Source organism: Bos indicus x Bos taurus, chromosome 28 (assembly GCF_003369695.1).
Source record: "Bos indicus x Bos taurus breed Angus x Brahman F1 hybrid chromosome 28, Bos_hybrid_MaternalHap_v2.0, whole genome shotgun sequence".
NCBI classification, from domain to species: Eukaryota; Metazoa; Chordata; class Mammalia; order Artiodactyla; family Bovidae; genus Bos; species Bos indicus x Bos taurus.
The window spans coordinates 28409975-28435923 of NC_040103.1; the positions used below are offsets into that span (position 1 = coordinate 28409975).

Genomic DNA, 25949 nt, shown 5'->3' on the forward strand with positions numbered 1-25949 from the left:
TTACTACATAAATATAATAAAAATTTTTATTGAGCACTTACTAACCACTTAGCACTCTACTAGGAACAGTGAGGAAAATAAAATTGCTTTGGACATGAGTCTTGGGTCTTAAAGAGCTTAAAATTTTGATAGGCCTCCTTAAAGAAAAGGTGATGCTATTCACAAAATTATTATTTCTTGGTAACTACCTCAGTAAAAAGTCCAGAGATTTATTAGCATAAAGCTAGAATAAGAGTGCAACATGAAGTATGTGGATAGAAAGTGCAAAGACAGGCTTTTTGAAAGTTGAGTTACTGGACTTAGAAGGCTATAGCTTAAGCACAATCTTTTTGGGTGACTTGAACTGCAGACATAGTAGTCAAAAGGAAATACCCTTCTCTTAGGCTTGGCATCAAATGGATTTAAAAAAAATATACTATGGGGAAGTACAAGAAGCAGGAGTTATTTTATTCTGTGACCAGATTTTCAACAAACCAACTGAAAGAACTTGCATGACTGGACTAAAAAAATAAATAAAATTAATAGTACTTCGACTCTAAACAGAAGTATTTCTTTATGTTGTTTTAAAATGAATTTAACATTAGAGAAGTTGTTAAACAAGCAGACAGAATGGTCTTTCAAAATTAAAAGCAACTGATAAAATGTTCAGGAAAAAAACAGAAAATCTTTTGACCTTGGGCAAGGCAGAGTTCTTAAGATATGACACCAAAAACACAATCCATCAACAGAAAAAAATTTGATAGATTTTATCAAGGTTAAAAATTTTGTGCTTCAAAATACTGAGAAAACAGACAAATCACAGACTGGGGAAAATATTTAAAAATCATATATCTGATAAAGAATTTGTATCCAGAATTATATAAAGAACTCTTACAACTCAATAATGAGATAATAATAACCCAATTAAAGAAAGACTTGAACAGACATCTTCCAAATAAGATATATGAATGGCTAAAGAGTACATGAAACAATGCTTCAGATCATCATTCATTAGAGAAATGCAAACTAAAATCACAATGAGATATCACTATATATCTATTAGGATGACTAATCAAAAAGACAGATAATAACAACTTTTAGTGAGGATATGGAGAAAATGAATTCATGCATTGCTGTGGAATGCAACGTGGTACACCCACTTTGGAACAGTATGGCAAATTTCTTAAAAAGGACGTTTCACAAAATTTTACTATATGACCCAGCTAGCCACTCCTAGGAATCTCCTTAAGAGACGTAAAGACATAGATGCACATCCGAGATTTGTATGTAAATGTTTATACCAGCCTCAATTTGGAAACAATTCAAATGTTCATCAACTGGTGACGGCAGAGTGAGCGAGTGAGGTCGCTCAGTCATGTTCGACTCTTTGCGACCCCGTGGACTATAGCCCACCAGGCTCCTCTGTCCATGGGATTCTCCAGGCAAGAATACTGGAGTGGATTGCCATTTCCTTCTCCAGGGGATCTTCCCAACCCAAGGATCGAACCTGGGTCTCCTGCATTGCAGGCAGTCGCTTTATCCTCTGAGCCACCAGGGAAGCCCTGGTGATGGCAGAAACAAGATATAAATATCTATACAGTGGAATATTATTTACTATTCAGAAATAAAAAGTTATAAAGCATTAGTATGTAGTTTATACTGAATAGTAAACAGTGTTTCTGAAGAGTAAATAGTATTCCATTGCATGGATAGTAAATAGTCTTCCATTGTATAGTAAAGTAGAGACATTACTTTGCCAACAAACGTCCGTCTAGTCAAAGCTGTGGCATTTCCAGTAGTCATGTACAAATGTGAGAGTTGGACCATAAAGAAGGCTGAGTGCCAAAGAATTGATGCTTTTGAACTATATGATGTTGGAGAAGACTCTTGAGAGTCCCTTGGATTGCAAAGAGATCAAACCAGTCAGTCCTAAATCCTGAATATTTACTGGACGGACTGATACTGAAGCTGAAGCTCCAATACTTTGGCCACCTGATGCAAAGACCTGACTCAATGGAAAAGACCCTGATGCTGGGGAAGACTGAAAGCAGGAGAAGGGAATAATGGAGGAACAGATGGTTGGATGGCATCACCAACTCAATGAAGATGAGTTTGGGGAGATGGTGAAGGACAGGGAAGCCTGGCGTGCTGCAGCTCATAGGGTCGCAAAGAGTTGGACATGACTGAGTTACTGAACAATAATTCCACTATATAGATAGTAAATAGTAGTCTATTGTATGCATGGATAAACCTAAAAATATAAGTAAAAGAAGCCAGACACAAGACTACATTATTATATGAATGCATTTATATGAAATTTCCAGAAAAGGAAAGTCTATAGAGACAAAAGGAAGATTTATGGTTGTGTGGGACTTAGGCGGAAATGGGTATTGACTATAAACTAGCATGAGGGCTCTTTTTTGGGGTGATGGAAATCTTCTAAAACTAGATATTGCAGTAATGACTGCAAATTTACTAAATTTGCTAAAAATCATTGATGGGTGTCTCTTTACAAAAAATCATTCATGGGTGAATTGTTCAGTTAATTTATACATACTTTATGATATATAAATTACACCTCAATAAAACTGTTAAAAAATAAAAAGGCAGTTATAGTAGAATGAGAAGAGAAGGAAGGAAAATTTGGCTTCCTCTGGAGTCAGCTGTAAATTTAGTATCTCATGTTGAGAGGCCATGGGTGGTATAAACACACTGTAATGATGATTCTCTTGTGTTCTCTTTTAACTGGTCATAGTAAATCCATCTGCCAATAATCAACCCAACTGCCTGAGTTCCCTCTATGGCCCATTAAAAAAAAGGAACAGTCTCCTTCTTATATGCTTCTTTCTTATATGCTATGCTTCTTACCAATCTATTATTTGCTCAATTTTTCTGGTTAGTTTTAAAAAACATTTACATTATTTTTATACTAGATAATATATTTCGTACAGTGCAAAGTAATTCTTCCTCTACCCTTGTCATCTAGTCTCCCACCCTCCACGTGGTCACTGCCAACAAGTGGGTACCCTTTCAGAGGTGTTACTATGCTTGTCTTGCTCAACAAAGCATCGTCCCATTGCGAAGCCCAGAGGTTTCTTCAACTGGTTGGTGCCTGGCAGTAGGGGGAAGTTACACCATTTCTATTAGTTACATTTCTTTAAGAATCTAAATGTCCTAAAACATCACTTTTCTTTATATGTTCATTCCTACTGTTGACAAAATATCAGTGACACTCAGTGTCAACTGGAAACCCCTAAACTTCTTAGTGTAGTATACAAGGTCTTCTACAATCTGGTCCCATAACTCACCTTTCTAGCTATCTCACTAAGAGATAGGCTACAGTCTAGTAACACTGTTTTTTTTGTTTACTCCAAACTCTTCTGCTTATTCAAATCATAGAGAACAGTGACAATAAACAGATTCATCAGTAGGATGATTATGGACCCTGGAATGAGATAGCCTGGCTTTGAATCCTAGTGCCACCTCGTAAGACACTGTGTGTTCTCAGACAAATAATGAAGGTTTGGAAAAAGCATTTTTCATCTCAAAAACAGGGATCCTACCCACCGAGCAGGACGTGATAATTAGGGAGATGACAAATAAATGTCTTGTACATAAAAAGTACTCAGTGAACCATTAGACCATTCTGGTATGACCTAAATCAAATCCCTTATGATTATACAGTGGAAGTGAGAAATAGATTAAGGAAGTAGATCTGATAGAGTGCCTGATGAACTATGGACGGAGGTTCGTGACATTGTACAGGAGACAGGGAGCAAGACCAACCCCATGGAAAAGAAATGCAAAAAAGAAAAATGGCTGTCTGAGGAGGCCTTACAAATAGCTGTGAAAGGAAGAGAAGCGAAAAGCAAAGGAGAAAAGCAAGGATATACCCATTTGAATGCAGAGTTCCAAAGAATAGCAAGAAGAGACAAGAAAGCCTTCCTCAGTGGTCAGTGTGAAGAAATAGCGGAAAACAATAGAATGGGAAAGACTAGAGATCTCTTCAAGAAAATCAGAAATACCAAGGGAACATTTCATGCAAAGATGGGCTCAATAAAGAACAGAAATGGTATGGACCTAACAGAAGCAGAAGACATTAAGAATAGGTGGCAATAATACACAGAAGAACTGTACAAAAAAGATCTTCACAACACAGATAATCACAATGGTGTGATCACTCACCTAGAGCCAGACATCCTGGAATGTGAAGTCAAGTGGGCCTTAGAAAGCATCACTACAAACAAAGCTAGTGGAGGTGATGGAATTCCAGTAGAGCTATTTCAAATCCTGGAAGATGATGCTGTGAAAGTGCTGCACTCAAGATGCCATCAAATTTGCAAAACTCAGCAGTGGCCACAGGACTGGAAAAGGTCAGTTTTCATTCCAATCCCCAAAAAAGGCAATGCCAAAGAATGCTCAAACTACTGCACAATTGCACTTATCTCACACGCTAGTAAAGTAATGCTCAAAATTCTCCAAGCCAGGCTTCAGCAATATGTGAACCGTGAACTTCCACATGTTCAAGCTGGTTTTAGAAAAGGCAGAGGAACCAGAGATCAAATTGTCAACATCCAGTGGATCACTGAAAAAGCAAGAGAGTTTCAGAAAAACATCTATTTCTGCTTTATCAACTATGCCAAAGCCTTTGACTGTGTGGATCACAATAAACTGTGGAAAATTCTGAAAGAGATGGGAATACCAGACCACCTGACCTGTCTCTTGAGAAATCTGTATGCAGGTCAGGAAGCAACAGTTAGGACTGGACATGGAACAACAGACTGGTTCCAAATAGGAAAAGGAGTACATCAATGCTGTATATTGTCACCCTGCTTATTTAACTTATATGCATAGTACATCATGAGAAATGCTGGGCTGGATGAAGCACAAGCTGGAATCAAAATTGCTGGGAGAAATATCAATAACTTCAGATATGCAGATGACACCACCCTTATGGCAGAAAGTGAAGAAGAACTAAAAAGAGCCTCTTGATGAAAGCAAAAGAGGAGAGTGAAAAAGTTGGCTTAAAGCTCAACATGCAGAAAACTAAGATCATGGCATCTGGTACCATCACTTCATGGCAAACAGATGGGGAAACAATGGAAACAGTAGCTGACTTTATTTTTTTGGGCTCCAAAGTCACTGCAGATGGTGACTGCAGCCATGAAATTAAAAGATGCTTACTTTTTGGAAAGAAAGTTATGACCAACCTAGATGGCATATTAAAAAGCAGAGCCATTACTTTGTTAAAAAAGGTCTGCCTAGTCAAGGCTAAGGTTTTTCCAGTAGTCATGTATGGACGTGAGAGTTGGACTATGAAGAAAGCTGAGCGCCGAAGTATTGCTTTTGAACTATGGTGTTGGAGAGGCTCTTGAGAGTTCCTTGGACTGCAAGGAGATCCAACCAGTCCATTCTAAAGGAGATCAGTCCTGAGTGTTCATTGGAAGGACTGATGCTGAAGCTGAAACTCCAATACTTTGGCCACCTGATGCGAAGAGCTGACTTATTTGAAAAGACCCTGATGCTAGGAAAGACTGAGGGCAGGCGGAGAACGGGATGACAGGGAATGAAATGGTTGGATGGCATCACCGACTCAATAGACTTGAGTTTGGGTGGACTCCAGGAGTTGGTGATGGACAGGGAGGCCTGCCGTGCTGCAGTCCATGGGGTCGCAAAGAGTTGGACACGACCGAGTGACTAAACTGAACTGAAACGATAGGTCAAGGTCCCGAGTAAGCTGTCAGGCTCATTACTACAAAACTAGTAGTAATGAATTTACTCAGTTATGCTCTGAGATATATTCTCTTCTCTGGTTTGTATAGGGTCTTGAGGGATAGGAAATAAGGAAAAGGCTGAGGTATATGACACTAATTGTATTGAGGGTGGGGAGAATTGAAAATAAAATAGGTGGAAAAATAAAATTAAATCTCTGAATAGTAACTCACAGCTTAGTACTCTTTTGAGGGAGGTACAGGTTTCAAAGGTAATCAGTAACACAAAGCAAATCAATGAAGTAGAATTCTAACCTTTTAAGTTTAATGGCCACATCTTGGGTGCTATACTACATAGTTTTGGTGGACACCCAGTAATTGGGGTTAGAGTTTCTCAAAGGTTCTGGGATCAATGTTTCTAGAATCTGACATCTTATGAAGACCACAATGTGGGTTCAACTGTCAAGCATCTGAGAGAATATATGAACAGAAGAGACCACATGAATATTATCCACAGAAAACAAGAAAAGTAAATAACCTAATAGTTTTATTATATCTTTATGAGGGTACATACTATACATTCATCAATGCATCTGATAAACAACTGCCTGTGAGACATCATACAAAGGATGGCAAAGATGAGTAAGATGGTGCTTTTCAGAGGCTCAAAGTTGAGTGGGTTGTATTATAATTATTTATTATGTCTTCCTCCACTATGAGAACAGACAGCTGGTTTTGCTCATTCTTGTATTCCCAATATTTAGAAGAGTGCCTGGCACATGGGTGCTCAATAAATATTGATATGAAATTAGATCATCCTTTGCATAGATATATGTTTTATTAGACTATTACAGACTACATATTTCTTGAGGATAGGTGATGGCTTTATCTTTTATCCTAAAGTACCTGGTTTTGAATATAGCAATGTCTGCCACTGAACTGTAACTTTCAATTCATTCTTGAGTGTATTTACTAAATTATTAAAGCTTGTGGGCGTCTGCACTCTTAACCATAGAGAAGCAACACTGTGAATTACACCTATGAAGTCTCAGGAAACTCTTTTATTTAATGAGGAGAAGAAGGTAATTTGAAGGATGGAAAGTTTTAAAACATTTTAAGTTGAGTCACATTTGACCTAGAAGAAAAATTCACAGAAAAAAAAGACAGTGAGGGGAATGGGGAAAATCTGATAGAGGTTAGGGACTAATCTTGAAAGCAAAGCTGAAACAAAACATGTTTTCCATAAAACAAAAAAAGAAAGAAAGAAAAGAAAAAACTGCCTTTGTTAAATAAGAAACATGGTGGTTATTCAGCATGAACAGAGTCATTTTTCCGGGCATGGCAGGCTCCCCAGTTCTTCCAGCTATTACTCAGGGACAGAACTAGAGACACTGATGAAGCAGACTTTTCCAGCCCAGTGGCTGTGGCAAGCTTTACTGCACTTTAGAATCACCTGGGGAGACTTTTAAGCACTGCTGATGCCTGGACCCACCCACTGAGCTTCTGATTTAGTTGATTTGAAGAGGGTCTCAACAACCACATTTCTGAAAAGTTCCCCAAGTGAGCCTACTGGAAAACCAGGTCCAGAGAACTGCGTTAGAGGAAGAATATGGTCAGGAAAAACAGAATTTTGTTAGAGAAGGGACAAGATCTGTAATAGGAAGCCTCAGATTTTAGTCCAGATTGTGGGCAGATCATTAATTTCTCTTCTTCTGTGTCTCTATATTCTCAAAGGCAAAATGAGATCTAGCAAAGCTGTTAGAAACACAAAAAATAAAAATGGCTGTGAAGCACTGCATGGTCACTAATATGCCAATATTTATTTAATATCACCACTAGGACCTTCAGTCTTTTAGTTCTGGTTTGAAATTTTGTACAGAACCCCACACAGAAAGTGATTAACATGTGCCAAATGAAAACTTACATTTTCATGTTAACAAATCCAGAGTGGAATAAAGGAAGCAATTAGAAATCAGATAGTCATTCCTCTATAATGGGAAATGGTCCCAGAGAGATGGACTGGTAACCTTAGGAGGAAAGGCCCTTCATTAACTCTCATTTTAGTTAATTGCTATGTTCACAAATTATTTTACCAACATGAGAGTACAATCAATCTCCATCTCCTTTCTAAAGCAGGCTAGAAATTCTGGGCCAGAAATAATTTAGCACCCCAGATTTTTATCACCTGACAAAATTTGTCTTTTTACTTCAGGGCTTTTTTGCAAGGTCTTTGGGTCCTAAATTAACTCCTGCCAAAGCTAGAATACTTTATTTCTTCAAGGGAGATGTCTCCAACACCCAATTTATTGCTTTTAAATATAAATTCATATCAAAACATGAATTGACCTATCATGGTAGATAATGTTGTTTAGTTGCCAAGTGGTGTCCGACTCATTTGCAACCCCATGGACTGTAACCCACAAGGATCCTCTGGTCCATGGGATTTTTCAGGCAAGAATACTAAAGTGGGTTGCCATTTCCTTCTTCAGGGGATCTTTCTGACCCAAGGACAAAACCTGTGTCTCCTGTACTGGCAGGCTGATTCTTTACCACTGAGAGACTTGGGGAGTGACAGAAAATTATTTTAAGGTCAAATCAATGCCAGGACCAAAACTTTAAAAATAAGTTTGGTCAGGGATCTCTGGCAGTTCAGCGGTTAGGACTCCATGCTTCCAATGCAGGGATGGGGGTGGGGCGTTGCAGGTCAATCCCTGGTGGGAGTGCATGCTGTGTGGTGCAGCCAAAACATTAAAAAAGGGTCTGGTCAACAGAAACGTGCGTTCTCTACAAAATTCACCTAGATATTTGTGATCAACTTTCTGAAATTACAACTTCCAATAGATATGAGCTGTGTACTAGGTAATATAGGAGTTCTCTTTAGGAGAGAAGCATTGTCCTCTGTCACTTTCTGTTAAGGAGTCTTCCTTCATAGCCAAGAGAACACCTTCAGACTGGCTGGACTGCTCAGAGAAGCTGACACTCTCTCTCGGAATCCAGCCTGCTCTCAGTTGCAGTCCACAGTCTGTTCAGAGGTCCTTGCAGCTTTTCAACACCCAAGGTATGGAGGAAAAACTCTAGCTGATAAGAACTGCTTTCCACCAACTTGGGGGTGATGCTATTCAAGCAAGATTTCCTGAACAAAGATTGATGGAAATAAGCCCAGGCAATTCTATTTCTTACTGAGTCTTTAAAGTTTAGAGCCTGCATAAAGGACAAGGGTCTCAGTTTACGAGGCCAGTTAAGTGATCTATCCAACGTCCACAGAAACTTCTCAGGCAGGACTTGAACTCAAGTCTTCTAGCTCCATGTCTACTATATCACACTACCTTCGCAATCCCTCATGGAACATGTTTAATGTTAGGTCAATTTTCCAGGCATGGCTAAGTGGTAATTGTTGTCATGTGGGAAGGGTATTGGGCTGAGGATGAGATCTGGGGTCTAGCCCTTGCACTGCTGTGTGTGTTTGTGTATGTGTGTCTCTGTGAGTGTGTACATGATCTTTAAAAGATCTGGCCTCTTTACTAGTTTTTGGTTCAGTTTGTTCATCCACTGCCTAGAAAACCCCAGACACTGACTCAGTTCTACCATCTGCTTCTTCCTGTACCAGGTACAGCTCTGAAGGCTCTCACAGAGCAGTGTTGACTAGTGTCATCACAAATCCATGGTCTCCAATCTCATGCTGCTCAAAAAAGACCCATTCATCTCCTCCTGAAATCTCTAATAATCTTAGTCTCAGTCTTTTGCTTCTATGCTTGCTCCTTTCCAAATTATTCTTCATAAAGCATCCAGAGTTGTCTCTTTAAACATACACACAACCACGCTATTTTCCTGCTCACAACTCTTTAATAATAGCTTCTCATTGCACTGTGAATAAAACCCCAACTCATTCCATGCCTACAAGGTCTTGCAGGTTCTTGCCCACATCTTCCTCTCAGACCTCATCTCAGGCCATTCTCCTCTTTGTTAGTATTTGACAACCACAATAATCCCGGTTTAGCTCCTTACACATGCCAGATTCATCTTTCCTGCTTGTTATGGAGTGAATGTTTGTGTCATCTCACCCCTGAAACTTAATACACTGAAGCCTTAACCCCCACTGTGGCTGTATTAGGAGATCGGGCCTCTAAAAAAATAATAAAGGTTAAATGAGGTCACAATGCTGGGGCCCCAGTCAGATAGGATTAGTGTCCTTATAAGAAGACACATTAGAGAGCATGTTCTCTCTCTGTATAAACACTAAGGAAAGGTAATGTGAAGACAGAGCAAGAAAGTGGCTGTCTAAAGGACAGGAAGAAAGCTTTCATTAGAAACCCAGTTTGCCTTCACACTGATAACAGACTTCTAACCTCCAGAACAGTGAGAAAACAAATTTCTGTTTTTGAAGCCACCCCGTCTATAGTATTTTGCTATAGAAGCCCAAGCAGAGTTAATATACTACTGCCTCAGAGTTTTAAACATATGCTATTTCCTTCTTTCTGGACCCTCCCTCTTTCTTCTTCCTTCCTTTTTTCAACTTTCTCACTTTCTGTTTAATATGCCTTCCAATTGGACCACTGTAATAAAACAACTCTCCCGAACGTCACCATTTCACCAAAACCACCAGGTATTTACCATTTTATTTTACTGGACCCTCTCTTTCCCATGGGACACTGCAGATCCCTTAGTTTTTGAACCCTCTTCTTCCCTGGCTTTGATTTCAATACTTTCTCTAGGTACTCCTCTAACCATTTCCTCAAGATTTCATTGTGGAACTGCTTAAATGTTAGTGTTCCACTTGATCTTGCCCTTGGCTCATGGTTCTTTTCTGTATAATATTCTCTTTGGGTAACTTCATCAATCTTCATGATTTTAATTCTAATAGTGTGTTGATGATTCCCAAACCCAGCTCAGTCCTCTAAAATAGATTTGAATATTCAACTGCTGGCTAACCATCTCTACTTGGGTAGTCCCCAGGCACCTTAAACTGAAGATATCTACAAGGGAACTCTATATCTCCCCTGGGGAACCAGTCTCTCTCTTTCAATTCACTATTTCAGTTCATGGTCACATTGTGATCTGAACAAAAAAACCTAGGGTCATTCGAGGCTATCCCTTCTCCTTCACAAACTGCTTATTTTTTTTTTCAAGTACCAGAAATAAATTAGTCATAATTAGTTACTAGTTCACTCTCATTATGTTAGTACCTTTGCAGTAACAATATGCTCTCATGGGTTCCTCTAAGCAAAAATACCTACCTTTCCCTCTTTGAAGTGCTTCTTGAGCTGCTTCTGCATGGCAGTCAACTTCTTGGACTGCACTCCACTGTAAGCCAGCAGCATGCCACCAAACTGCCTCTCAGTGATTCTCCCATCCACAGGGTCATGGCGTTCAAACTGGAAAGTGAACAGAAAGAATGTTCACGAGGTCAAATGGAAAGTATTTTGACATGGGATGTGGAATGATCAACTGTTGGATTCTGAGAACAACTAATGGCTGGGATCATATTTTGAACTATAATTCTTACCAAGATTTAAAAAAATTAGAAACAGAATATTTGGGTTTTCCAGATCTGCCACTAAGTTACCCAACTACTCTAGGAGTCAATTTTCTCACCAATAAAACAGCTGCTATAACATTTCCTATATCTTCTAGATCAGGAACTTCCTTGTGAGAATAAAAATCATGTTAAATCTCCATTCAAACTCATCAGTAATATTATTAGTAATAAGTGCTCTCTGGATCATCCACATCTCTGTTACTCAAAGAAAACTTCTTAAAAGTTAATTATTATAAATTTGATCAATTGTACATACCAGTTCCTTGATCTGTACTTAATGTTGTTATACAGACCTCTAAAAATTTCAAAGAAGAGCAATGTGTTTTCCAGTTTTCCCCCAAATGGTAATCAAATGTTAGAACATCAACAGAACTTGAAAAAAAAATGTATAGGGCATACGATGCCTCAATTAGACATGCATACTTATCACAAAGCTACAAAAAATCATTAGGCATATTTAAATATGCAGACAGAAAGGCTAAGCACAAAAAACTTCAAGCTAATCTAAGTAATATCAGAAAATGAAGACTGTCATTTAAAAACAGAGAGAAAAAAAATAAATAAATAAATAAAAATAAATAAAAACAGAGAGAAGTGATCTCAGTACCAGCTGCAGTGTTAATAATATGTAAATGCCTATTAATAACATGGCTAAAGATGGGCCTAGAAACCAATTAGAAAGCAAAATGATTTTAACATGGTAAAACTTCCCCATGGTTTTATGGAAAATAACAGTTACAAAGAAACTTTCAGATTCCTACATGGTAGGGCAAAATCTTATTCTCCTAAGAGGGTTATATAAAGACATAGGACATTGCTAAGTAAGATCAAGTCAACAAACATTTCCTGAATGTCTACTAGTTATCTAGCACTGTTAGTCACTGTAGGGTACAGGAAAGAAGAAGATTCAGTTTCTGTCCTTAGGAACTTTACCATCTAGTAACAAGATAAGGTTTACATGTAAGACATAAAATAAGGAAGTATGTAGTTAAGGGTGAAAGTCTCTCTCAGTTTTTATTTCCTTGCTTAGTTTGGTAAATCAATATACACTTTGTCTCCTCATTGGTCAGACTAAGTCAGTGAGCAAGACACAAGAATTACTTTTTAACAACAGCAATCATTTGCTGATAGTGTACTATGATCCAGGTACTTCACTCATACAATCTTTCATTTAATTGCTGTAACAATCCTATGGAGTAGATATTATCAGCTCCATTTTACAGTTGAGAAAACTGAGGTAGATGAAGTTAGAGCTGGGAGTCATATGTGGCTCTGTCTGGACCCACAGACTGTTATCTCAATAACATACTATTTCCTCCTTCTAAACACTAGTACATATTTATCCTATAGGATAGCAATATGTTGTTTTGGATAAACTTATAAAGCAAGAGTGCTTAGTCATATTTGAGTGAGAAGCAAAACTTGTTCCATAGAAATCAGCATCAGCAATACTAAGCAAAAGCCTCGTTTTTAACTCAACCGCTCAGTATTTCATGTTTGCCACACCATCACTTCTACAGAGCTGATTAATTTTTGACAATACCAAAAGTTTTCAGGATTTAAGTTTGACTTATGATTCAATTAACTACCCTGAAACAAAAATGGAGGACTGATAAAGATTTTTTGCAAATGAACATACTTTCTGCAATGTTTAAATCAGATTTTCAGTGACATGTGATATCCACGCCAAAGTTGGGGTTCTTTAAGGCAAGTGAAACAAAGCTGCCATCCCTGGTCTCCTAGGCTTCCACTATTTAGGGTGTTCATTTTACCTTTATCTGGGAGATTTCACAGTTGTACAGAAATCCCATAAATTTGAATTAGATGAGTTAAGTTTTATCCCACAAGATAGATTCAAGGTTGCAATGTCTCTTTTTACAGTGTTGGCAGCAGCAGCAGCAGTGTGCTCAGGCTTCTGAAAGCCTGCATTCATCTGCTCTCCACAGGGGCATAAACCTCACCTCTGCCACGTTTCAAAGCAGTAAAGACAATTTCCAGTGGAGATCCCCAAGTAACAATTCCAGTGCTCAAATGAGCATTTTTATTAATGTTCTTTGAAAACACAGACTTGCCTTTTTCTATCATTATTATTATTGTTGATATTTTGATGTGGTTGGAACATGAAAGGGAGTGAAAGTGAAAGTGTCTGACTCTTTGCATGGACTGTTGCCTGCCAGGCTCCTCTATCCATGGAATTCTACAGGCCAGAAAACTGGAGTGGGTAGCTGTTCCCTTCTCCAGTGGATCTTCCCAACCCAGGGTTTGAACCCAGGTGTCCCACACTGCAGGCAGATTCTGTACTGTCTGAGCCACCAGGGAAGCCTAAAAACTATAAAACTCAGCTCCAAGCAGTATAGCCCACTTCAAAGTTCACTACCTTCTCTACAGTTAGATTTGGAGCAGCACTAAAGACCTACTAGGCCAGGGAGCGTCAAGTGTAGTTTCTCAAGGACCTGAATTAGGGCTATATTTTCAAGGGCAATAGCTTGACATCATGTGGCACCACATGAATATAATCCCCAAGGTCATGAGAGGGTCTTTGGGGAAAGATAGATTATTACAAAATTATCACAGTGTAGAAAGCTTCTAATTATACATCTGGAAGCAATTCAAATGATTGGCTTGTATTTTATTTATCAGATATTGATAAAGCCTCTTAAGTTCCACTTCAGTAGGACAATTAAGAAATTCCATTCTATTTGATCCTGTGGCACAGAATATGTGTGTTCCAGGGTACCACCCACAATTTTCTCTGCTCCTTCAGACTGTATTTACAAAGCTACAGTAATAGAAACAGCATGGTACTGGCATGAAACCAGACATAAAGATGAGTGGAACAAAAGAGCCCAGAAATAAACCCACACACCCTGGGGTTAACTACTATGACACAGGGATAAGAAAACACAATGGAGAAAAGACTATTCCTTCAATAAGTGGTGCTGGGAAAACTGGAAAGACACTGAAAACAATGAGATTAGAACATTCCCTCCTATCATATATAACACATTCCACATATAAAAACAAACTCAAGATGGTTTAAAGATCTAAACATAAAACCTGAAACCATAAAACTCCCAGAAAAAAAGTTTGACATAAATTGTAGCAGTATTTTCTTGCATCAGTCTTCTAAGACAAGAAATAACATAAAAAGAAATAACATTAAAAATGAAATTAAAAAGAAATAACATAAAAAAATAAACAAATGGGACCTAATTAAACTTAAAAGTTTTTGCTCAGCAAAGGAACCACTGACAAAACAAAAAGACAACCTATGGGATGAAGAAAATATTTGTAACTAATGAGAAGGGGTTCATATCCAAAACATACAAAGAGCCTATACAAGTCAGTATCAAAAAAACCCAATCAGAAAATGGGCAGAAGACCTGAATAGACATTTTTCCAAAGAAGAAATACAGATGGCTAACAGGCACATGAAAAGATATTCTATATCATTAATTATTAAAGAAATGTGTAAATCAAAACCACAATGAGGTATCACGTCACACCTGTCAGACTGTCTATCATCAAAAAGTTTACAAATAAATGGTGGCGAAGGTATGGAGAAAAGGGAACTCTCTTCCTATACTGCTGGTGCAAATGTAAATTGGTGCAGGCTGTTGAGGTCCTTTCATGGACCGGAACCTGGTGGTCCAGTGTCGATGATAAGAAAGTAAAGGAGAGAGAAAGAGGCTGATATTCCTTGGTTTACACAGAAAACCAATAAAGCTCCTGACACGGGGCTTGCGCTATTCATGAAGGCACCTGGCACCCTCTCGATGGGGTGAAGGCACAGAGTAGCTTCTCGAGACGGTCTCATTAGCCTGGGCAAGAAAGTGAGCCCAGTGGGCTTCTGCGCTCCAGAGAAATAGCCTGAGAGAGAGAGAGAGAGAGAGAAGACACGGGGACCCAAGCTCTGATGGAGCAAAGGTGTTTTATTCAACATTGTGTGAGTATTTATACTGTCTTACAAGGTAGCTGTTTTCAGCAGAGATAAAATCAAAACTTACAAGTTATCAAGGAAACATGAGGTCATCCATATGAAAGAGAGAGGGTTGTGAATAATCACTTTTACCGTATGGGTCATAAAAAGGAAGAGGGTCGTAAATAATTACTTATCACCATATGGAAAAACTAATGAAGGAAATGCATGCATTCCTAAGCCCCAGGGAGTAGTTTGCTACTCCACTTAATTCCTGAATATTCAGGAATTACTAAGGGACAAACGATTCATGACAGATCCAAAACAGCACACAGGAAGCCTCCTGTTAAATGCTTCCTGACAGCAGGTCACTACAGAAAACAGTACGGAAGTTCATTAAAAAACTAAAAATAGAACCACTATATGGCCCATCAATTCAACTCCTAGGTATATCTATCTGAAAAAAAAGAAAACACTAATTCAAAAGACACATGCACCCCGATGTTCATACCAGCACTATTTACAATAACCAAGACATGGAAGGAACTCAAAAGCCATCAACAGATGACTGAACTAAGAAGACGCAGTATATATATAAGCATATATGCAATGGAGTACTACTCAGCTATAAAAAGAAAGAAATACAATCATTTACAGTAATATGGATGAATCTAGAGAACATTATGTTTAGTGAAATAAGTCAGAGAAAGACAAATAATATTATCACTTACATGTGGAATCTAAAAATAGTACAAATGAATGTAAATATAAAACAGACACAGACTCAAAGATACAGAAAATAAACTTACGATTATCAAAGGGGAGATGAAAGGAGGGACAGACAAATTAGGGGTATGGGCCTAATAGATATAAACTACTATATACAAAATGGTAAGCAATAAGGATATATTGTAGAGCATAGGAAATTATATCCATTATCTTGTAGTAATCTATAATGGAGTATAATCTGCAAAAATACTGAATCACTATGCTGTACACCTGTAATGAACATAATATTGTAAACTGACTATACTTCAATAAAACAAAAAAGAAATTCGAATCTGTTGAATCCTGTGGCACAGAATATGTATGTTCAAGCACACTACCCACCATTTGCATGGCTTCCCTGAGTCTAGGAATAGAGCTGAACAGCTTAGCATTTCTCTTCTGTCACTGCCACTTCCTCAAATGGATACAAGCTGTTGGCTTCCTGTTGTTCCCCAGGGGGCTGCAGGGCAGAGAAACAGGGGACAGAGAAGAGGAGCCAAAAAACTGTCTGCAAGATTTTCCATCGGTTTCTGACCACACTGTGCCTCTCTTCCCGTCCTTGCCCCTTGTTGTTCTTTGGAAGGACAGATGGTATTTGTATGCATATGCGCGTGCACACACACACACACACACACACACACATATAAAGAGAGGAAATGATTTAAGGAAGAAGGGAAGCTAGGAAGAAAACATGTACTATGAACAAAGGCCAAAATAAGATTAGAAAATCGTAAAAGAAAAAAGAAATCAGTATCTGCAAGTGGGTCTTGATTTATTAAAGCCTTTTGAGGTTAATATATTTCAACAAATGTAAAATTCTTCTCTATCACAAAATTACATTTCAGGTGACTCTGTCTACCCCTCAGAGTAAATCCTGCCCTTTTACAAGTATAGGCTTTTCCTAGCTTCTGAACTGTACAATTCAAGTAATGCAGAGTAATCTCAAGCCACTGAGCTGAATACATCTTTTTCCATCTGACAGTATTTGGATTTTGAGATGTGAATCATGTCACTGCTGCTACCACTAGGAGTCTCAGAAAAACTGTTTTGGAAAAATGATTTCAGGCCCAGTTCTCTACTGCAAACCACCCAGCAAACATGACATGTACATTCCATAGCTTAAATATGAAATCTATGTTTCTACAATTGGTAAGGGACATTAGAGAGCTCCAGGTCAAATTACCTTAATCTTAAAAGTATGAATTTTCTTAATCTTTAAATACAAGATGGATCTTCATTGTCAATAATTAATATGACTGTCTTTAGGCTAAGGAGGAAGGCCTACAATTTGGATTGAAGGCAACATGATTCAGTGCCCTGAGCAAGAGCCAAAACAATCCATTGGCATCTAGGGCCATGAGATTATAGATTACCAAATTTTTAACTTGCTAGACTCTTCTACTCCAAATCCAAGGATTCTTTCTATTTAAAAACGGTTTTAAAGAAAATTCATGTTGGTGAGTAAATCAAGTGACTAAAAGACCTGAGTACCAATCACACAGTTAGATCGGAAAAAGATTAACTTTATAGTCTGATAGTCAAAGTTAGGAAAATAACAAGACTAATGCATGAACTTAATATAGGATAATAAAAATCAGGATGTATTTGACTAAAGGTGTTGGAGAAAAATATTTTAGATCTGGAACAAAAGGATTCAAGGTTTGATACGTTTTGGTTTCATTCCATGCCAAGTAATATATTTAAATGACTAGGAATATAGATTTTAGAATCAGCTGCCTGGGTCTGAATTTCAGCTTGAACCCATACTTGCTGCTGTGACTTACTTTCTCTAAAAATTTAACTTCTTCTCATCAAAAAAATAAAAGGGAGATAATATTCACAACCTCAAAGTGTTATAAGGATTACTTGGGATAATGTGTGCAGAGAAATTAGTACAGAGTTTGGTGCATAGTCTGAATTCCAATAAATGTAGCAATTAATATTCTTATCACCATATCACTTCTCAGGAAAGTGCCTCAATTGATTATTCTTTTTTTAAAAATATAAATTTATTTATTTTAATTGGAGGTTAACTACTTTACAATATTGTATTGGTTTTGCCATACATCAACATGAATCCACCATGGGATTATTCTCTTCTTAGTAAGTGTTAACTAAGTTCAACTTACTAGGTCTCACTTCTCTTTTCATAATTGCTTTCGCCCCGTCTCTGTTTACAGACTACTACTTTCATATTTGAAGAGCAGAAAAAGTGAATGCGACAAATATCATTTGTTATACAATATAATAGAATAATTCCTAGATTAAACTACCTAGAGGAGGCTGAAGCATAACAACTTAATAAGACCTGTATCCTGGCCATATATTACTAGACAGAAAACTTGCATAAAGGAGGTACACAATAAATATGTAGTAAGTGAACAGAGGTAGAACACTAGAAAATTAATTCACAGCACGGTGTCCTAATGTTGAGAATATTTCCTATCGGAGGCAAGGATTACCTCTCCATTTCTCCCTTAACACCTACTTCCACAATATTGATTTTTATAAGAATATGTTTGAGAACGTCATTAAATATGACTAGTCAGTAATATATTTGAGTGCTTATTAATATGCCAGGTATGGTCGCACAGAGTCGGACACGACTGAAGCGACTTAGCAGCAGCAGCAGCAGCAGTCCTAAGAACTTACCTTATGTAATCCTCACAATGTTATATAATAGGTATTATTATTATTGTTTTATTTTACAGACATGGGCACACAAGCAGAGAGAAATTAAATAACTTGCTCATACAGTTAATCTGGTAAGAAATTTCTCTTTTGGCCAAAGCAATCTTTTGCTTTTTTTTAAAAATAAATTTATTTATTTTAATTGGAGGCTAATTACTTTACAATATTGTATTGGTTTTGCCATACATCAACATGAATCTGCCATGGGTATACACGTGTTCCCCATCCTGAAACCCCTCCCACCTCCTTCCCTGTACCACCCCTCTGGGTCATCCCAGTGCACCAGCCCCAAGCATCCTGTATCCTGCATCAAACCTGGACTGGCGATTCGTTTCATATAAGATATTATACATGTTTCAATGCCATTTTCCCAAATCATCCCACCCTCGCCCTCTCCCAGAGTCCAAAAGACTGTTCTATACATCTGTCTCTTTTGCTGTCTTGCATACAGGGTTATCTTAAAGGCATCAACAATCATATTTCCTTTCTTACTCTGGTTACGGAAAGCTTAGTCAAGTTTGTGACCTATCTCTAGCAAGAACGGGATTTTACAACTTATATTTTTCATAATAATCTTACTTCTGGCTTTCTCTTAACCTTCTTCCATTTTTTAACTTTCATTTCTCAGCAAGTTTTATTTTGTTTCACTGAATATATTCTTTAGGGCTTTATTAAACCCTTTTTTGAACAAAGCAGGGTATAAAAAAGTGGTGTTGGACATCTTTGTTGTTTCAGTTTTTGGTTATGATAAATATCACCACTGGGATAAAGTTTTTCTGTATTTTTCATCATTATTTTTGGGTTGATCTCTAGAAATGAATTATGAAATGAAAATCTATAGGCTCTTTTAATTTTTGACTATGAAATATTTGATATATACAAATAAAACCCATGATAGACAAGTCATGAAGCATAATAATTAAAAAACTTCCATGAATATACCACTAATCTGAGAGGAAGCATTAGCACAAACAGTTGAGGTTCATCCCTCTGCCTCCCCTAAGAGGTAACATCAATGGACTTCATTTTTTACTGCCTTGCAATCTTTGTTTAGTTTAAAACACGTTAACAATATTGTTTATTTCTTCTTTCTTCTGAACTTTATAAAATGGTATCATAGGGATGTATTCTTTTGTGATTTTCTTTTTCCAATTAACCGTTATACTTTTAGAATTCATTCATGTTGATACATTTTTTAAAATTTAAATTTATTTAATTGGAGGCTAATTACTTTACAATATTGTATTGGTTTTCCATACATCAATATGAATCCGCCATGGGTGTACATTTAAGCATGCTTCTTTCATTCTTACTCTATTGTAGATTTCTATTATTTGAAAATATCACTATCAGTTTTCCTATAAATGGACATCTGAGTTACTGTCAGCCTTTTTTATAAGGCTATTATGAATATTCTTATACCAGTGTCCTGATGAAACAGCAACAAGGGTTCCAAGTCTAGAGCATGTATGTAGAAGTGGAACTCCTGTCTTATCAAGATAATATCTAATTACTTGCCAAAAGAATCACACCAATACTTTTCATCAGCTATGTACAAGAGCTCCCTTTGTTTCATACTTTCACCAGTACTTGGTGTCGTCAGACTTTTTATTTTTTGCCAATCTAGTGTGTGTAAAAATAGTAGGTATACATTCTTTAATGCTTTTGATATATACTGCTTAATTTCTAGAAAGATGTATTGCTTTACAATCCTAACAGTATATGAGAACACCCTTGATAACATCAAGTATAATTTTTAAAAATCTCTGCTAGAGTAAAAATGGTAACCCATTTTAATTAGCATTTCTTTGATTACTAGTGAGGCTGACCATTTTTCATATATGTGTACTGGTCATTTCTATTTCTTCCTCTGAATTTTCTACCTTCTTTGCCTATTTATTTACAGAAGTGCTGAAATATGTCTCATTAATTTATAAGATTAAAAATATTCGCCCTGTATTAATATAGTATACGTTTTTTTACCCAGTTTGCCCATCTTTCAATTTTGCTTAAGTCTGTTTTAAGTCTTTATTGTGGTGAAACACATGGATCTATTTGCAACTTGTTTCACTGGCTTATAGCTAGTAACTCTTTTCCTGTTAGATAAGAGGCTAAGTATTGATTTATCATTTCTTGATTAAAAAAAAAAAGGAAACATAACCTAAAATATTAAAACATATTCTTCAGTGTCAATCAATGAAAGTGATTAAATCCTCAGAACAACGGTAAGCTTTGCTTTAAGAAGTCCTCCAGATACTAGGTGAAGTAAGTCAGACAGAGAAAGACAAATATCATATGATACTGCTTATATGTGGAATCTAAAGAAAAGGTATAAATTAACTTATTTACAAAACACAGAGTTACAGATGAAGAAAACAAACTAACGGCTACCAACAGGGGGAAAAGGGGGACGGATAAATTGGGAGGTTGGGACTGACATATACACACTACTATTTATAAAATGTGTGTGTGTGTGTGCATGCGTGCATGCTCAGTCACTTCAGTAGTGTCTGACTCTTTGCAACCCCATGGATCATAGCCTGCCAGGCTCCTCTGTCCATGGTATTTTCCTGGCAAGAATACTGGAGTGTGTTGCCATGCCCTTCTTTAGAGGATCTGCCTAACCCAGGGATCAAACCCACGTCTCCTGCACTGCCAGCAGGTTCTTTACTTGCTAAGCCACTGGGGATAGATAACTAATAAGAACCTACTGTATAGCACAGGGTACTCTACTCAATATTCTGTAATGATCTATATGGGAAAAGAATTTTAAAAAGAGTGGATATATGTTATATATAACTGAGTCACTTTGCTGATTAGCAGAAACTAGGACAACACTGTAAATCAACAACTATACTCCAATAAAAATTAATTTCAACAAAATAATATCAACTGAGAATATTAAAATAAATAAATAAATAAATCCTCCAACTTGCTGACTTTTTTTAAACTAGTTTTTTTTTTTCTTTTGCCATGCCACAGAGCACGCAGGATCTTAGTTCCCCAATCACGGATTGAACCCATGCCTCTGGAAGTGTGGGGTCCTAACCACTGGACTGCTAGGGAAGTCCCTTTAACTAGTCTTAATGTTTGGGACTTTAGACTAAAATGGGGTTATTTAAACCTAACTTAACCAGGTTCCCTTTAATTGAGGGAATAAACTCATGGAAATTCAGTCCATTTAACTATCTTTTTTTGTTTAAAGGAATATAATCAGCTCTGGAGTGATGATAGCTTAGTTGGTAAATAATCCGCCTGCAACGCAGGAGACCCCAGTTCAATCTCTGGGTTGGGAAGGTCCACTGGAGAAGGGATAGGCTACCCACTCCAGTGTTCTGGCCTGGAGAATTCCATGGACTATAGTCCATGGGGTTGCAAAAAGTCAGACACGACTGAGCAACTTTCACTTTCATGGAGTGACGGAGAAAGCGGAGAAAAAAAAAAAAAAAAAGTTCAGTTCTAAAGAAAAGAAGGCCTAAAAGGACTATTATAGTTTCTTAGAAAAATTCCTCAGGTTGTTAAAGAATAATCCATTCTCTATCATTCATAATAGCAAATATTACTGTTACAGCATTTACTATGTGCCAGATCCTGTTCTAAGTGCTTTCCATATATTAATTCACATAACATTCTGAATTATACAAAATCTGTGTGGTTGTTTTTTCCCTAAGATATGACCTTGATCAATATGAAAAAGACTCAAATTCTGGCAAAATTAACAGCTATTTAATATTCTAATCAATCTATGAAGTTAGTGTTTCCATATGGAATCACTATATCATGTTAGTTTCAAGCTGTTTTTTCCTCTACGATAATTCTTTCAGAAAGCAGTAGATCTTACCATATCCCATTTCTGCTTTCAACACCATTTTATTCTAAATCACAGCAACATGAAAAATACCTTAGTCTTGGCACTATATATTCCTTTGAGATTTGAGGCCCAACATTATTCAGAGTTCAAGGACATTCTTCTTTTCATGAGATCACAAGAATTTTGGAAACAGAAAGTCCATGTATTGGAAAAAAATATAAAAGCTCCAATTTTAGGAGATAAGAACCAAGGACTAATCGTGGTAGGAAAGCAAAGTGCTGCCTTTTTCTCATCTGAATGTCAGTTTGTTTTCTTCTGACTTCATTATTTCTGTAGATGGCTCTCTGAGACCTATTGTCTAGGTGAAAATACAACATATATTTCCATGCTGCTTTAGTCCGAGCATTGCTGACAGCATGTCAGCACTCTTTTATGAGCTGGAGATTTACCTTGTTCATTACTTGACACCTAATGTCATTTATAAAAGACTTGATGTGCTGATTTTACCTAAAGGTGAGGCAAACCGTGGAAGGCAGCAACCAGTGTGAGAAGCTGTTAAAAAGTAATGATGAAAATTAAGACATACAATTTACTCTGGGCTTGGTGTATTCATAATTGATCAGTTCCTCACCACAGTGAATTATTAAATAAAGAAAAATAAAAGCCTCAACAAATTAGCAAAGCCAATCTAGCAACATATAGAAGGGATTGAATACCATAACCAAGTGGGATATATCCCACAAATGAGAGGATAGTTTAACAACTGAAAGTCAGTTAAGGTAAGACATATCAAGAGAATAAAGGTCAAAAACTAAATGATAAAAAAAAAAAAAAATGGGGAGAGAGGCAGACATTTCTTCTTGTTCCCATTTTCATATGAGAATATGGGTAATTTCTCCTACTTTCATTAAAGAGAAAACTCTCTAAGTCAGTAGACAGCAATTACTGGCAAATGATGAAAATATCAAAATTTGCCTAATAGAGACAAGAAGGATATACATTTTTAGTGGACCCCAGTGAAAGAGCAGGGAAGGGACAGGGTAAAACCTTTAAAAGAATGACATACTGTTGAGGATATGACAAAGACTGGTTAGAATCAGTTAGGTCCAAGATGGCAGAAGATCTGACTTCCAATGGACCTTAAGCCTCAATATACGTTCATTGTAAAACATCAGCATGCTAAATGACACAGCCACCAGCGCCATGACAGTTTTGAGGCCAACCATAATAGGACAAAAAGTGGGTAGTGGTCCAGGTCCTGGAAATCTCTGCCCCTTTTCCCAAACAGTTGGAATAATCCTCCCCCTTGTTAGCCTATGAAATTACCCAGCCCATAAAAACTAATCACCCCATATTTGGGGTCTCTTGCCTTCTAAGATGGCCCACACTCTGTCTGTGGAATGTGTTTCTCCCATGGAATGTGTTCTTTCTTTTTGAGATGTACCACAACCACTGCAGATGGTGATTGCAGCCATGAAATTAAAAGATGCTTACCCCTTGTAAGAAAAGTTATGACCAACCTAGATAGCATATTCAAAAGTAGAGACATTACTTTGCCAACAAAGGTCCGTCTAGTCAAGGCTATGGTTTTTCCAGTGGTCATGTATGGATGCGAGAGTTGGACTTGGAAGAAAGCTGAGTGCTGAAGAATTGAGGATTTTGAATTGTGGTGTTGGAGAAAACTCTTGAGAGTCCCTTGGACTGCAAGGAGATCCAACCAGTCCATTCTAAAGGAGATCAACCCTGGGTGTTCTTTGGAAGGAATAATGCTAAAGCTGAAACTCCAGTACTTTGGCCACCTCATGCGAAAAGTTGACTCATTGGGAAAGACTGATGCTGGGAGGGATTGGGGGCAGGAGGAGAAGGGGACGACAGAGGATGAGATGGCTAGATGCCATCACCGACTCGATGGACCTGAGTCTGAGTGAACTCCGGGAGATGGTGATGGATAGGGAGGCCTGGTGTGCTGAGATTCATGGGGTCGCAGAGTCGGACAGGACTGAGCGACTGAACTGAACTGAACTGAACACTGGCTCAGATGGTAAGGAATCTGTCTGCAATGCAGGAGACTCAGGTTTAATCCCTGGGTCGGGAAGATCTCTTGGAAGAAGGCATGGCAACTCACTCCAGTATTCCTGCCTGGACAATTCCATGGACAGAGGAGCTTGGTGGGCCACAGTCCATGGGGTCACAAAGAGTTGGACACAACTGAGTGATATTTAAAAAAAACCTAAACATTCTGTCTATGAAATGAGTATCTCTCTAAATAATCTACTTTTTACCTATCACTTTGTCTCTCACTGAATTCTTTTGTGACTAGACATAAAGAGCCTGAATTTCATTAAATCTTGAGACCAGGCGTGTGATCTCAATTGAAAGACAGTGGGGTCAGGTCCCAATCTGAGTTTTGGCTGGGCTGAATTCCAGGCCCACCGGTTCAAGTCCCAGTCTTGTGTATCTTCACCAGCATGATGTAAATTAGCCATCAATTCACTAAAATATGTAATATGAGTTCTCCCAAGCTGTACTGATTTGTACCTAATTTATAACAATACAATTAAACATAAAGCCTTTCTACAGCAAGAATAATTCAATCAATTTTAGACATTCTGTATTCTTTTTTTTATTCCCCTCCCATCTAGGCTGCCACATAATATTGAGCAGAATTCAATGTGCTATATAGTAGGTCCTTGTTGATTATCCAGTCTAAATATAGCAGTGTTAAAACAGTCTGTATTCTAAAGGAGACTTTTTTCAGCTGTGAAAGGACTTGGAACACCTCATGGATCTAGGGAAAGTAAATTGCTTTATGCTAAGCATTCAGATTTTTCTTTATTTTCCCTCTCTGGGATACTGTCCCCACTTTTTATCTATCTGTACAACCCTGTCCTTTCTTGAACTTAATCTCTCTTCATGGCCCTACTGGTTATTCCAAAACACTTGATTTCTCTGAGTTTTCTAAGATCTTACAATAGGTTAGGTCTATGCAGGTCAGGAAGCAACAGTCAGAACGACATGGAACAACAGACTGGTTCCAAATAGGAAAGGAGTATGTCAAGGTTGTATATTGTCACCCTGTTTATTTAATTTATATTCAGAGTACATCATGAGAAACGCTGGACTGGAAGAAGCACAAGCTGGAATCAAGACTGCCGGGAGAAATATCAATAACCTCAGATATGCAGATGACGCCACCCTTATGGCAGAAAGTGAAGAGGAACTAAAAAGCCTCTTGATGAAAGTGAAAGTGGAGAGTGAAAAAGTTGGCTTAAAGCTCAACATTCAGAAAACGAAGATCATGGCATCCGGTCCCATCACTTCATGGGAAATAGATGGGGAAACAGTGTAAACAGTGTCAGACTTTATTTTTTTAGGCTCCAAAATCACTGTAGATGGTGATTGCAGTCATGAAATTAAAAGATGTTTACTCCTTGGAAGGAAAGTTATGACCAACCTAGATAGCATATTCAAAAGCAGAGACATTACTTTGCCAACAAAGGTTCGTCTAGTCAAGGCTATGGTTTTTCCTGTGGT

At 37.7% G+C, this 25949-nt stretch overlaps 1 protein-coding gene across 4 annotated transcripts in view; it reads right to left on the reverse strand.

The window, feature by feature from the left end:
* Positions 1-25949, reverse strand: part of MICU1 (mitochondrial calcium uptake 1) — a 216188-nt gene that overhangs the window by 31692 nt on the left and 158547 nt on the right. For all 4 annotated transcript variants that reach the window (XM_027531092.1, XM_027531090.1, XM_027531093.1 and 1 more), the window contains one exon: positions 10925-11062. In XM_027531092.1, the coding sequence (XP_027386893.1) occupies positions 10925-11062 (138 nt within the window). The remainder of the gene's footprint in view (positions 1-10924; positions 11063-25949) is intronic.